Source organism: Notechis scutatus, chromosome 1 (assembly GCF_049901735.1).
Source record: "Notechis scutatus isolate UNSWTSFEM ecotype Mainland chromosome 1, rNotScu1.2, whole genome shotgun sequence".
NCBI lineage: Eukaryota > Metazoa > Chordata > Lepidosauria > Squamata > Elapidae > Notechis > Notechis scutatus.
This window is the reverse complement of record NC_142009.1, coordinates 12,792,288-12,806,300: the sequence shown is the minus strand read 5'-3', so window position 1 is coordinate 12,806,300 and position 14,013 is coordinate 12,792,288. Positions and strand designations below refer to the sequence as shown.

Here is a 14,013-nt window from a genome sequence, read left to right as displayed (position 1 = left end):
CAGCTTGCCTCCAGAAACTGTGAATGCTTCTTAAAGAAGAGATTGGACAACCCTTTGTCTGAAGTGGTATAGGATTTCCTGCTTGGGCAGGAGGTTGGACTAAGGCCCAGGTCCCTTCCAACTCTGTTATTCTAAGACTTGTTATTCTCATTCAGAAGCCAATCTTTCTGGGATGCAAGACAGGCCTTCTCCAGTTTCACTCCCCTGCTGGGAAAGATGGTGAGCCTTTAAAAAGCTACCTGTGTTAGAAACTTCGATGGCTGTGAGTAACCAGATCACTTAAGCCAGGGGTCTCCAAACTTGGCAACTTTAAGACCTGTGGCCTTCAGTTCCCAGAATAGCTCGCTGGAGAATTCTGGGAGTTGAAGTCCACAAGTCTTAAAGTTGCCAAGTTTGGGGACCTCTGACTTAAGCTGTTAATGGAAGCAGAGAGATCCGGGATCTGATGGATAGGCCTGCTGAACAGCATGCTGTTTTGTAGAACTTGGTGTCCCCTTTCCATTTTGTCACAGAAAAGCGAATTGTTAAGACACAGGAGCTTTTTAAAAGCAAGCAACTCCAGTCAAATTTCCAAGCGGCGTTATGAGCTTCCCTTTGAAATGCTTCAATATGGGAAAAGACAAGGCTGATTTCAGCAGAATTCAATTAGATTCCTTCATTTTGTTTACTTAACACCTTTACATTTAAACATTTAAAGAGCACAGAAGGAGATTTACAATCGAGCCCTGCAAAGAATGAAATACACTTTTTTTTTAAAAAAAAGAAAGCAATTACATAGAAGTTTACAAAAATGCTTCATGAGGTTTTGACCAGCAACTATTCTAGGCTTTATGAAAGCGAGCCCACCAGCCATTTCTCTTTTTCCCAATGCAAAATAGGCAGTCCTCCATTTATGACAATTGGGGGCAAAAATGTAGGTTGCTAAGCAAGGTGGCTGTTAAGTGAGGCGCACCCGATTTTTACAGCCTTTTTTTTTGCCATGGTTGTTAAGTGAAATATTCCAGCTGTTAAGTAGACCGTGCATCTGGATTTGCCTGTTGACTTTGCTTGGTGGAAGAATAACAACAACAACAACAATAATAATAATAATAATAATAATAATAATAATCCATCAGAATGAATGCAATCAAAGCCAGAATAGAAAAAGTTGCTGCTGACCCCAAATGCAGACTCTTCAAAGAAGCAGATGAAACCATCGATCACATACTGAGCTATTGTAAGACAATCGCTCAGACTGACTACAAACAATGTCACAACACAGTCACTCAGATGGTCCACTGGAATTTGTGTCACAACTACCGTCTGCCTGTAGCAAAGAACTGGTGGGATCATAAGCCTGAAAAAGTGGTCGAAAATGAGCATGCAAAATTACTGTGGGACTTCCGAATGCAGACTGACAAAGTTTTGGAACACAATACCCCAGATATCACGATTGTGGAGAAGAAAAAAGTGTGGATGGCCGACATTGCCATACCTGATGACAGCAGAATCGACGAGAAACAACTTGAAAAAATCACCAGATATCAGTCCTTGAGAATCGAACTGCAGAGACTCTGGCATAAACCAGTGCAGGTGGTTCCAGTGGTACTAGGCACACTGGGTGCTGTGCCTAAAGACCTAGGCAAGCACTTGAAAACAATTGGTGCTGGCAAAATCACCATTGGTCAGCTGCAGAAGGCCACCTTACTGGGATCTGCTCGCATAATCCGCTGATACATCATGCAGTCCCAAACGCTTGGGAAGCGTTCAACTAGTGATTTGTGATACGAAACCCAGCGTAGTTATCTCGTTTGCTGTGTACACTGTTGTTTTTTGTGTCAAATAATAATAATGATGATGATGACGGTGACGGTGACAATATAGGTAATCCCCAACTTACAACAATTTGTTTATTGATCGTTCAAAGCTACAGCAGCAGTGAAAAATGTGACTTATGACCGTTTTTCACACTAAGGACCATCGCAGCATCCCCATGTGATCAAAATTCAGATGCTTGGCAAGCTCATATTTAGGATGGTTGTTGTGTCCTGGGGTCATGTAATCACCTTTTGTGACCTTCTGACAAGCAAAATCAGTGGAGAATCCACATTCACTTGACAACTGTGTGACTAATTAACTGCAGCAATTCCCACAACAAGTGTGGCAAGAAAGGTTGTAAAATGGGGCAAAACTCTCACTCAACAAATGGCTCACATAGCAACAGAAACTTTGGGCTCAAATATGGTCATAAGTTGAGGACCACCTGTACACCTAACCTGTTTATATAAACACACCAACCTACATTAAGCCTATCACAAGGCCTGTCAGTTCCTCATGGCTATAAAAGAGTACACTCCATAGACTCAGAAAAGCATAGATTTACCTCAGAGTAAGAGATTATCTGATTATATAATTATATTGGTACTAAGGAAAGTTAATGTCATTTCTTCCCAACACACACACACACACACACTAGGTGCCAGGAAATCAGGAGATTGAGGCAGTTCAAATGAATATAAAGATTTATTGCAAGCATAAGCTCTCTAGAAGAATCTGAACCACTAACAGCCAAGGGAAATTAGCAGGAGATAAGAGTAGAAAGGAATTCAAGGTGGGCTGCAGTCAGATCTCTTGTGGGTCTGCAGGGCAGTGGTACCTTTCAAAATAGATTACCACCGGTTCAGTGAGCATGGCTTAGTGGGCACACTTTGTGTGCGCGCGCGTACCAAACGCGCACTCACTTTGCACAGGCGCAGAGGCTTTCCGACTCACCTCCTGCAATCCTGCACTCTCCCTGTTGCTTCAGCAGCTGACGCACGGCAATCTGCTGTACCACGCAAAGCAACTGCGCTTCAAAAGCAGGACATAAAGGTTAGTATGGGAGCCCAGACGAGCAGATGAGCCCAACAGCAACTCCAGCAGCTCCTCAGAGAGAACCGGTTCAATCTCCGCCGATTTTCAGCGCTACCGGTACGCTAGAACCGGGCCGAACTGGTAGAATACCACCAGGGTCTCTTGACTTATGGTGCATTTGACGCCTCCCTCAGGCTCAGCCTGATCTTCTCCTACACATAATAGTTTCCCCATTTTTTTTTAACTTTTTAACTTTTTCCCCTTCTGACTATTTTGCTCTTTATATTGGTATTTTGTAGTTTTTTCTTGAAATATAACAAAGTTGTGTAAAAAGAGCATAGGCTTATGAATGATTTGCATGTTTTTAGGAAAGATTTCATGGATTCCCTTCAGCTAGTTTTGATGCATACAAAACAGTTGAAACGAATTAAGCAACTACCATATATGCAAGTCTTAAATATTTCCAATATTTAATGACACCATGTTGATGCTCTATGAAACTGGGCTCACTTTATTATATTTTTAAAATATGCTTACATCTCAAACTACAGGTAATCCTCGACTTGTAACCCCAAAGAGCCCCAAATTTTTGTTGCTAAGTGAGACATTTAAGTGAATTTTGCCTGATTTTATGACCACTCTCTCCCCCAACCCCGCCCTCTCTCTCCCATTCACACTCTCACACTTATCTGGAATCACATACAGATTTGGGATATGGGAAATGTTACTCTCCAATGACAGGAAAAATATGTGGATTATACTAGTAGTCCTTGACTTACAGTCACAAATCAGCCCAACATTTTGTCCCGTTTTATGGTATTTCTTGCCGCAGTTGTTAAGTGAATCACTGCAGATGTTGTTGTGGTTCACCAATGCAGATGGCAGCAGAATCTGGGACCAGTCTGGGAGTCTGGGGAGGACTCAGAGGAGGGTCCTGCATCCGATGCAGAGATGGGGCCAGGGCCATCTGGGAGTTTTGTGCTGACTCCGGAGCCTCCAGAATCTGGCAGCAGCGAGGCAGAGGAACAAGGAGAGCCTGTTCCCAGTGCGCGTGTGCGCAGAGCTACTAAAAGGCAAGAGCAGCTAAGATGAAAGGGGCAACTCGGGACTAAGGCTTGGAGGTGATTGCTCTTCCCATAAGGTATAACGGAAGTGCAAAGGTAGGAAAACCTTTGCAGGAAGCAACGTCATTCACTCTGATCGGTTTGGACTCTGAAAGCTCCATGGTGAATTTGTTCTCTGTTTGGTTTTGGAAAGACTAATTTGGGACTTTAGTCGTTGGCAGAACTTTGGCAAACATCCCTGAGACTAATTATAACCCGTTAAGACTCATTCCGGGCTGTGAATGACGATAATTCACAGCCGTTGAACTAAAATAAAAGTGTCTTGGATTTTATGTGTGTTTGTTGGTGTCTCAGGAAGCCTTGGTCAGAACAGATGTTGTTAGTAACCTGGTTGTTAACTGAATCTGGCTTCCCCATTGACTTTGCTCGTCAGGGGATCGCATGGCCACGGGAAACAGCAACCGTCGTAAATACGTCCCAATTGCCAAGCATCTGAATTTTGATCGCGGTGACCATAGGGATGCTGCAAAGGTTGTAAGTGTGATCATACATCACTTTATTCAGCGCCACTGTAACTTTGAACCGCCACCTAATGAACTGTTCTTAAGGCGAGGACTACCTGTATAGGGGAGGGGTGGGAGAAATTGCAAGGGGGGAAGATGTCTATCCAATACATGACATGTCTTTTAGAAGAGATTAGCTCGATACCCGTGCTTCACTAAGAAACTATGTGGTCGGGCTTAGTTTTTGGGGAGCAAATTAAAGGAGGGGGAATTCTGCCTCTGCCTACCAGCATCCATCGGTATTCATCTGGATAGCGTCCTGTCAGTGTGTGTGAGAGTTGAGGGCAGTTTGGAAACTGAAACAGTATTCGCTGTGTGAGCAAGGAGACAGCAAGGAGTCTGGGCGTGGCTTAACTCAACTGTTCTGTATTAAAGCTGGTTGCTGCTGTGAAACTAAAACTGAAACTGAAACTCCTCTCCTCTGCTTGTGTTTTGCATTTGGAACAGATTTCTTTTCAGGTGGGGAGAGGGAGTAGAATTCCTTAGCATCAGAGCGTGTTAATAATAACATACGAAATACTATCCTTTCTTAGTGAGCACCTATAAGCCAAGAGGAACATACCTGCCAAATTTCAAGTTTGTAGGCTTTACGGTTCTGGAGGTTTTGTGATGATGAGTGAGTGGTATTTCGCTTTTATATATAGATTCCAAATTATTCTCCTTCTGTCTAATAAAAGGGAATGCCTGCTTTGAGCCCACAACTGCTGCAACCCCACATTGTAAAGCAAAGAAATAATGACTTTGCTCTCTGCAGACCCAACAAAACACCGGATTTATTCACCCACGGAGCTGCACCTTTTTAAAGTCGGCTATCGGATGAATTCATGCTCATGCGGTTAATCAGCCACGACCTGTTTGAACCATGGAAAGAGCAGAACTTAAATTGCATCGGTAACATAGAAGAAGATGGTAAGGTTTTAGTTTTTGAATGAATGCTGATCTATCTTCCCCCCCCCAACCCTCCAGCCTGCACAGCCCCTCCTGCCCAAAACACAGATTCACAGTTGCAAGGACAACAGTAGCATCTGCGTCATCAAGATCAGAGCCACTGATGGGTGGGAGATAATGAAAGAAGATAGAGAAATTGAGTATTACGATAAAGCCCATATATTGCTCATCACTGTCCTTTTCCAGAAAAAGGCTTTAGCATCTTTTCTTAAAAGATGCATTCAAGGGACATTCTGTTCTGCTCTTTGCAATCCTTTCCCCCACACCCCTCCTGACACTGCCCAAGCCTTATATGATCACATTCCTGCCAGCTAAAGATAACATTTTCAAATGCATCCAGCGAAATGTTGAGAAAGTAATGCACCGGTGGGCAATTCAGCTATACAAGATGCCATTGGATTTGGACTGGAAATTCCCAAATTCCACCAACCGGTCCGGATGCAAGAAAGATACACTTTTTAAAAAAAAAAAAAAAATCTGAGCGGAAGAATTTATTCAGAGTAGCAGATTACCCCAGGCATCTTCCTTGTCAAGAACAGGGACATAAATTATTTTGCTGTTGCAGATCTGGAGCAATAAGGCAAACGAAATCTTTGTCAATTTCCTGCAGAGATTGATCGTTAAATTGCAATCTTCCTTGTATAAAGGCTTCTGCAGCAACATACCTCTCAGCTTCTGAAGAGCCATAAAGCTCTCTGCCCTCTTAACTGCACCCTGGCACAGGAGCCAAGCAGGCAGACCACCTGGCAGTTTGATTCTCTAGGTAAAAAAAAAAAAAGATTCCTTTCCAAGTGAAAGCCACTGTTGGCCATAAGCATGCAATGAAGACTATTAAATATATTAAGCCAGTGTTTCTCAACCTTGACAACTATAAGACGTGTGGACTTCAACTCCCAGATTTCCCAGCTGGCTGGGGAATTCTGGGAGTTGAAGTCCACGCATCTTCAAAGTTGCCAAAGTTGAGCAGCACAGTACTAAGCCATACCAAGCCTTCCCCAAACTGATGTTTTCCAAATGTACATGCTTACGGTCGGCCAGTGGCCTTTACCTTCACCTGAGAATATAATCTCCAAAATTCCATGGCTGAAAATGTTGGGCTTTGTAGTCCTGACGCACACCAACTGCATAATGGAGTTCCAGCCCAATTAGGTGATACCCCTAATGGACTGTGACAGATCTTAGAAAAAGCAAGTTTGTGCTTGGATGGTGCTTGGATGGGATACCACCAGGAAATTTCAGCGCTGAGAAGTCCTAAAAATAACTTGAAAGGAAGCTGTAATAAATCAAATCGTTTCATGCCAAGGAAACTGCATAGATGGATCTATGAAATCTCTAGGAATTGGGTTCAATGCTGAATCGTGATTTTAGATGATTTTTTTAAATACATAAATAAAACAGGCCAAGATTTACAGTGATTGGAGCATTTCTCCATCACTGTCTTTAAGATTTGATATGTATGATTCAGAGGATGTAGGCAGCTTTCTAACTTTGCTCCTTTGACCCCACAACCATCACACCAGTCCTAGGAAAATATCTGTCAGCAACAGGTCCTTTGTGAGACAATAATATTCTGCATGCCCTCAGAGGCACTCTTGTTTGTTTATCAGCAGAGACAAAGTTGACTGGCCCTGATCAGCCCCAGTAGACTAAACATTTTGCCTAATACAAATAGTCCTCAACTTACAACCACAATCGAGCCCAAAATTTCTCTTGTTAAATGAGACATTTGTCAAATGAGTTTTGCTCCATTTTACAACTTTTCTTGCCACAGTTGTTAAGTGAACCACTGCAGTTGATAAGTTAGTGACCCCGTTGTTAAGTGAATCTGGCTTCCCCTTTGACTTTGCTGGTCAGAAGTTCGCAAAAGGAGAATCACACTGCAACGGTCATAAATATGAACCAGTTGCCAAGCATCTGAATTTTGATCACCTATTCATGAGGATACTGAACGGGTCGTCACTGAAAAACGTTCATAAAAGTCACTTTTTTCAGTGCCATAGTAGTTTTGAATGGTCACTAACTGAACCGTTGTAAGTCAAGGACTACCTGTATTACATTCGTTTCCCTTTCCAAGATCCTATTCATAAACAGGTCCTTTGCATCAACTGATCCCTTTTGAACTAGACATGTCAAGGATTAAACCAGAAGCCTTTCGATGGGAAAAAAAAAAAGAGAGAAAGAGAGAGAGAGAGAAACAGCCTTTAAGGACAATATTCTGTTTTTGAGTTGCATGATTCCAGAAATTCTACTACCACCTGCATACACCCCACAAAGGCAACCTGAAAGCTGACTGGTTGCCAAGCTGAAGATGGATAAAAATGAACTTGACTAAGTTGCATCATAATCAAACACAGCTTGTGCCAAAGTAAATATGATTAGGAAAAGGGTAAAAGGCTCCTGTGTTTGTCCTCCCTCATCTCACCTGGTTAGACAAGGGAGAGACAAAGGAGTCTCTGAGCTTGTAAAGGGTGCATATTTGATCAAAATCAGGCAGACTTGCTCGATTCAGGAACGAGAAATTCTCCATTTCTCTCTCAAAGATTTTGAAACCATCCACCAGCTGCAGTTTCACTCCAAAAGAGATGCTCTATAAATGCCCTTTGCAAATTTTAATCCTCACCCCGTTTTTGGTGTGTCTGTGCATTCAGCTCTATTCCCTCAATAGGGTGTTAATAATTGGTTTCACACAACATACTGGTTCTCTTCAGACACCTCTCAGGATTTCCCTACTGAATTAACTCACTCTTTGGATTCACACAGCCAGGTCCATAACCAGACACTACGCCGGAAGAAAGAAAGAAAAATCAAGGTCTAAACCAGCTTCGTCAAACGTTTTCTGCTCGAACGTACTACAGGTTGTGCGAAAGCAGCCACGGAGCCACTATGCAAGCCAACTTCATTTCAACTTAGCGTTTTGAATGAACCCAAACCCGAGTGGCTCGCTGGCGGATTAAGGTCGGTTGCGCTAGCGGAAAACAGATCCGTGCTGGGAAGCAGGCAAGAGAGTCGTGCGAACACGGCCGCGAATGACTCGCCTTCCTTGTTATTTCTTTTTAAGACCGGAGCAGCGTCCAACTCGTAGTTAGGAGCCGTAAGGCGAGGACTTTCCCACTTAGTGACTTATCTGGTAGCCACCCCAGAGTCACCGTAGGATGCCAACCACAGCAAACCCCAAAATGCAAACCAACCTCGGCAAGAGAAAGAGAGGGATGGTCCGGTTCTCTCCTACTCTCCCTTCCCAAAATCGGTCAAAGTAAGGTAAAGAAGCTAACAACAGATTTATAGAGTTGGAAGGGACCCTTGGAGGTCTTCTAGCCCAACTCCCTATACTACTTCAGACAAACGGTTGACTATCGACTATTTAGGCTGTATGTTGAGTGAAGAATCTTGCAGCTCCAGTGGATCTCTTACTAATCAGCATCACGACCACTAACATACACACACACACAAATAAAATCTACCCCACGCCTTCCTTACCTCCTTTTTCACATTCCAAAGCAATTTTTCCTTCGCGGCATCACCCGAGCAACTCATGGTGCCGCGGGGGGACGAAGGGTCCGGAGCGATCGGAAGGGGAGAAAGGGCCAACTAAGCCGGGGGCGAGGGCAGGGCGGGGGTCTCCCACTCGCGCTGCGCTCTGCAGAGCTGGGACCGACCGGCCCCGGAGAGGCGAGCCAGCCAGGCGCCTTCTTCTTCCTCCTCGTCCTCCTCCTCCTCCTCCTGCTGCTTCGCCGCCGCCGCAGCCCTGCGCTCGCTCTTGCAGCGGGCAACCCCTTCAGCCGCCGCCGCCGCCGCTGCAGCCATCTTCCGCGGCCTCCCCCACATTGACGTCACTCCCGCTGGCCCAACCTGGTTTTCCCCGGGGGGGGGGGGCAAGAGCAGGAAGGAGGGAAGCGGCGGCGGGGGGGGGGAATTATCGAGTAACAATACACTTGTGTGATGGGGGAGGGGCGCGCAGGCGGCGGGTGGGGGGTTGTCCCTTGCCTGGGCAAGGCAAGGGGTGGGTGGATATCTCCAAACCCTGGAGAAAAATGGAGGGCTCCAGAGCATGGACAGAACGCCGGGGTGGGGTGGGGTGGAAGGTGTCTCTTAACCCTGCAATCCTGGTTGCAAAGCTCGTTCTGTCCTCCCCCCCACCTCCCGTCCTGCTTGAATTAGAAAATAGCCCTGCGAGGTAGACTACAGGGGGCGGGAGCTGTGTTGTTCCAGGTTATAGGCTCCTCGCTTGAAGGGCCCCTGTTCGTCCTATCCGTGTTCTGGGTTCAGACGGGATCAAAGTGTGTTGGGCAAACTCGTGGGATTAGTTGGTGGTTCACAAGAGTTCTGGCCACTCAGAAAACGGCGTTGGGTAAACCCTGATGTATAGATTCTGCCGCTCAACTTCTCTAACTCCCATGTATAGAAAGGGTAGGAAACGTTGGTTTGAATCTGCAGGTGCCCGCAGTAAATCATGAGGTAATCGGGGCTTATGGGTGTAAAAACATGTGCAGTTAGTTGATTTGCAAAGGCAAACTTAGGGAGAGAGAGAGAGAGAAAAGCACTCCCGTGTCAGTTGCAGTCTAATTGATTGGATTGATAATCCTAGCTTTTCATTTAGGAGCTAAGGCAGTTTGTCAAGTGTCTATCTAGATTCTCAGCCATCCAGGTCATGGTTGTCGCAAAGGTGCTTTTTCCGAGGCAACTGGACTTTCTGGAGTTTTTTTTAAGGATGTTTCGCTTCTCATCCAAGAAGCTTCTTCAGCTCTGACTGGATAGTGGAGCCTTCCATTTCCCACCATCCAGTCAGAGCTGAAGAAGCTTCTTGGATGAAAAGCAAAACATCTTCAAGAAAAACTAGAAAGTCCAGTTGCCTCTAGAAAAAGCACCTTTTGGAAGTATGTCAAGTGCTCCCCTCTCCTCCATACAACAACCCTGCAGAGATAGGTTGCAGTGAGACGATAGGACTGGCCCTTGAGGTCTCTTCCATGGCTGAGACTGGATGTATCTCTGAATATATGATTTAATAACTTAAGGAGTTGATGCAGCAAAGAAAATTTGTTTTTAGAATCTGTGTTAGAGCTGGCTCCCGCCTGCAAGATAATGAACAGTTGTCATCATTTTTGAACACACATCATACCTGTACCTGTCACTCACCTGCTGTTGGGTTATTAAAGCTGTAAAGTTCTCACATTCAATCTCCAAAAAGTGTTTGATAGGTACAGTAAGAGTAATGTTTAGCCTTCTGTGCACTTTGGGGCCATTCATCCAAAATACCAATCTGTTCTAATGGGTTGTTTTTGTTTTCTTTTAAAGAGGTTTAGAGTATTCGAAAACAGGAATGTTTTATTTCCCTTGGTTGAAGGTTGGCCAGCAGATGATAAATTAGAAATATTAGATTTCAGTTATCATGTAGCTCTCAGATCTAACAGAGCACAATTGTATGCAAACATACTCGGCATAGTGGGAGCAAATTTTTAGGGAATAGAAAACGGGTGTGGAATTTGGAGATTCTCTCGTGAGAGCTGCCACAAAATGGTTGCTATGGGAAGGGAAGGGAGAAAATATTTGCCACAGTGTAGGTAACTCATTATTCAACATTCATTTAGCAAAAGCTAGGGATTTTCTTTATCCATTCATTCATTTTTATATTGTGGAAAGTCCCCCGTCCCAGAAGAATGAAATATTTTGGGAAATATTAAAAATGCAGAATATTGTATTTCCCTAAATGAGAAATGGAGAAAAAAAATTAGAGGCAGAAAACACCCCTCCTTTTCTTAATAGCCTACAGCAGATGTCAACACTTAAGAGATAAAGAGCTTATTGAAAAAAGACAAGTATAGCTCCATTCATAAGCAAATACCCTCACCCAAGAGCCAAAACAGGACAAAAGCCATTAAGTCACAATAGGAATTGCATCACCCCCAGAGCAGTGCAAACTTTAACCAAACCTGGGAGCTCAGACAAACACCTAGGAATTTGTGTTTCCTCTTTTGCCTATAGAGCCAGCTACATGACCCCTACATGACCCCAAAGGAATCTGGCAACAGCCAATAGAATACATGTTCTTGCACAGGAACAGGAAGCTCAAATACAAAGCCCAAAGAAGGTATAACCCCACCTTCAACTCCATTTTGCCAGCTACCCAGAACCACTAACCCATGTGGTTCTGCTTTATCATTAAACCATCATTCCAATCAGCCTCCATGTTTCCAGTGTCTTTCTCCCAGCTTGGAACTGAACTAGACGGATATTTCTTCCCACAGAACATGGTTCTTACTGGTTTAGGTCATGAAAGCCCAACAAGGTAAAAATAGTATATTAATGTAAAAGAATCAAGAAGAATATGGTGATGCAATTACTACAAAGCTACTAAAATCACCATTCATTGCCCAAAGCAGCTCATTTTCTGAAGCAATAGAAAAAGCTAACTTCAAAGAGCAACAGGATCCCTTAAATATGGGAGCATCACTGAAAAACACTTTGAAAACTGAAAAACAACTAATATTTTGGGCAGGATGCAAATAGAGAAATACCCTTTGAATTGCACTTAGAAAACTGTTTATAGTGAACATTCAGACAGTAGAGCAAGTATGAAATGGCTATGGTCACTTTGATTCGCAAATATACTGCATTTTGAATCAATTGTAGTTTTTGATTAGTCTTCAAAGGCAACCTAAGGTAGACTACCCAGCAGAAATCTAGGGTTTTTTTATGCTGCTTGTTTCATTCTTATATTTTGTCATGGTGATTTAAGGCCTTTGTTGTTTGCCACACAGAGTTCATCAGGACTAGAGCAGGCTATAAACATTGCAAAATCAACAAAATAAATTGTGGACTGAAAATACTTGTTAGGAATAACATAGGTTACCTAACGTAGTTTGGGTAAAATAATATATATAGACTATAATAGTGAGTTTAAGTGTGTGTCACTTTAAATGCAAAGTTTGTAATTTTGGGTGCGGCTGTAAATCGCCATAAGAGGGAGCAAGAGAACTGGATTGATTGCTGGCTTACTGGATTGCTTGCAGACAATGATGGATTGATGGTTCGTTAACTGCGTGTTCTTTGCTGTTGCTGAAGGAAGAAAGGAGGTTTGACTTCTTCATATCTCTACTGCGAAGAGATATATTACTGGACTGATATTTGTAAGTTTACTGACCTCTTTTTCGACTCTGGACTTTGCAACTGAATAATCCCCGGACGGACTGAACTAGTGTATGATATATGGACTGTTTTGACTATGCTAAAACTATTACTGGAATAAACTATTTAACTAGCACATTGTATCTGTTTTACTGAGTGTAAGCTACAAAAACGTTTGTCTCACATATTTGCCTGCCTGCCTGACTGCCATGCAGGTTCTGCTAGGGTGTATATCCCTAACAATACTACTCCTTTGAAAGTCGCCATTGGAGGCATAAATATTGCTGACTGGGGAATTCTGGGAATTGAAATCTACACATTAAAGTTGTCAGAGCTGAGAAACACTGATTTAGAGCCTAATTAGCTATAGATTAATACTTTTCAGTTCAGACACTATGCTAGATGGTGGTTAACTATATAAGCATTCTGCTGAAGTGGGAAAGATGTTTGAAGTACCATTTGACCAAATATCTAGGTATGACTATATTATATACATGTAGAAAGTTTAGTACCTACCCCTCCTAGAAGAATGAAATATTTTAGAAAATATTAAAAAGGAAGAATATTATATTTCCTTAAAGGAGAAAAATGCTCTTGGAAAGCAGCCCCCACCTTTCTCAATAGCTCTAGCAGGATTGGGCCAGCCAACCTACAAGGCAATTAGACTTTCAACTCCAGGGTGATGGGATTAAGACATGACTGTCCAGGACATAATAGGATTACCTCTCAGCAGAGCTCATCAATGGCATCATCCAGCAAGGTTCAACCAAACTTATCTCAGACTACCTCAGCTATAACCTCTGCATAGCCCCCTGGGAGTCTGACAACCAATAGAATACATAAGATATGAAACCAATAGAATACATAAGATATGCACAGGAACAGGAAGCTCAAGAGCAATGCCCAAGAGAGAGTATAAATACCTTCTCTCTCTCTCTCTCTCTCCTCCATGTGTTCAGCTGCCCAGGACCTAAAACCCATGTGGTCCTGTCCATCAGTAAACCATCTTTCCAATCAGCCTCCATGTTTCCAGTGTCTTTCTTCCCACTTGGAACTGAACCCAGATGGATATTTCTTCCAACACACCAGAGGTGGTATTCAGCAGGTTCTGACCAGTTCTGGAGAACCGGTAGCGGAAATTTTGAGTAGTTCAGAGAACGAACAAATATCACCTCTGACTGGAGATTTTACAGTATCCTTCCCCTGCCACGCCCACCAAGCCCCGCCCACAGAACCGGTAGTAAAAAAAATTTGAATCCCACCACTGCAATACACACACACACACACACACACACACACAAAGACAGAGACAGAGTCAGACCCCACTATCTTATTGCCACAAAGAAAAAAAAAACCCATGAAGATGCATGAAGCTACCCGACATTGAAGAAGATTTTTATTTAATCAAAATTATGTCTTAGTGTTAGGGGACACAGCTAACAGAGTATATTTTTTTAATCCAGTTTTTCATTAATTTGATCTTG

The 14,013-nt window shown here is 43.3% G+C and overlaps 1 protein-coding gene across 4 annotated transcripts in view; it reads right to left on the bottom strand.

The window, feature by feature from the left end:
- SGSM2 (small G protein signaling modulator 2) overlaps positions 1–9,239 on the bottom strand; it is a 138,456-nt gene extending 129,217 nt beyond the window's left edge. For 2 of the 4 annotated variants that reach the window (XM_087957334.1, XM_087957337.1), the window contains exon 1: positions 8,885–9,239. In XM_087957334.1, coding sequence (XP_087813460.1) covers positions 8,885–8,941 — 57 coding nt within the window. In that variant the 5' untranslated portion in view covers positions 8,942–9,239. The remainder of the gene's footprint in view (positions 1–8,884) is intronic. The other 2 variants (XM_087957329.1, XM_087957336.1) reach the window with 1 other exon arrangement.
- Between the last annotated feature and the right edge of the window lie 4,774 nt (positions 9,240–14,013).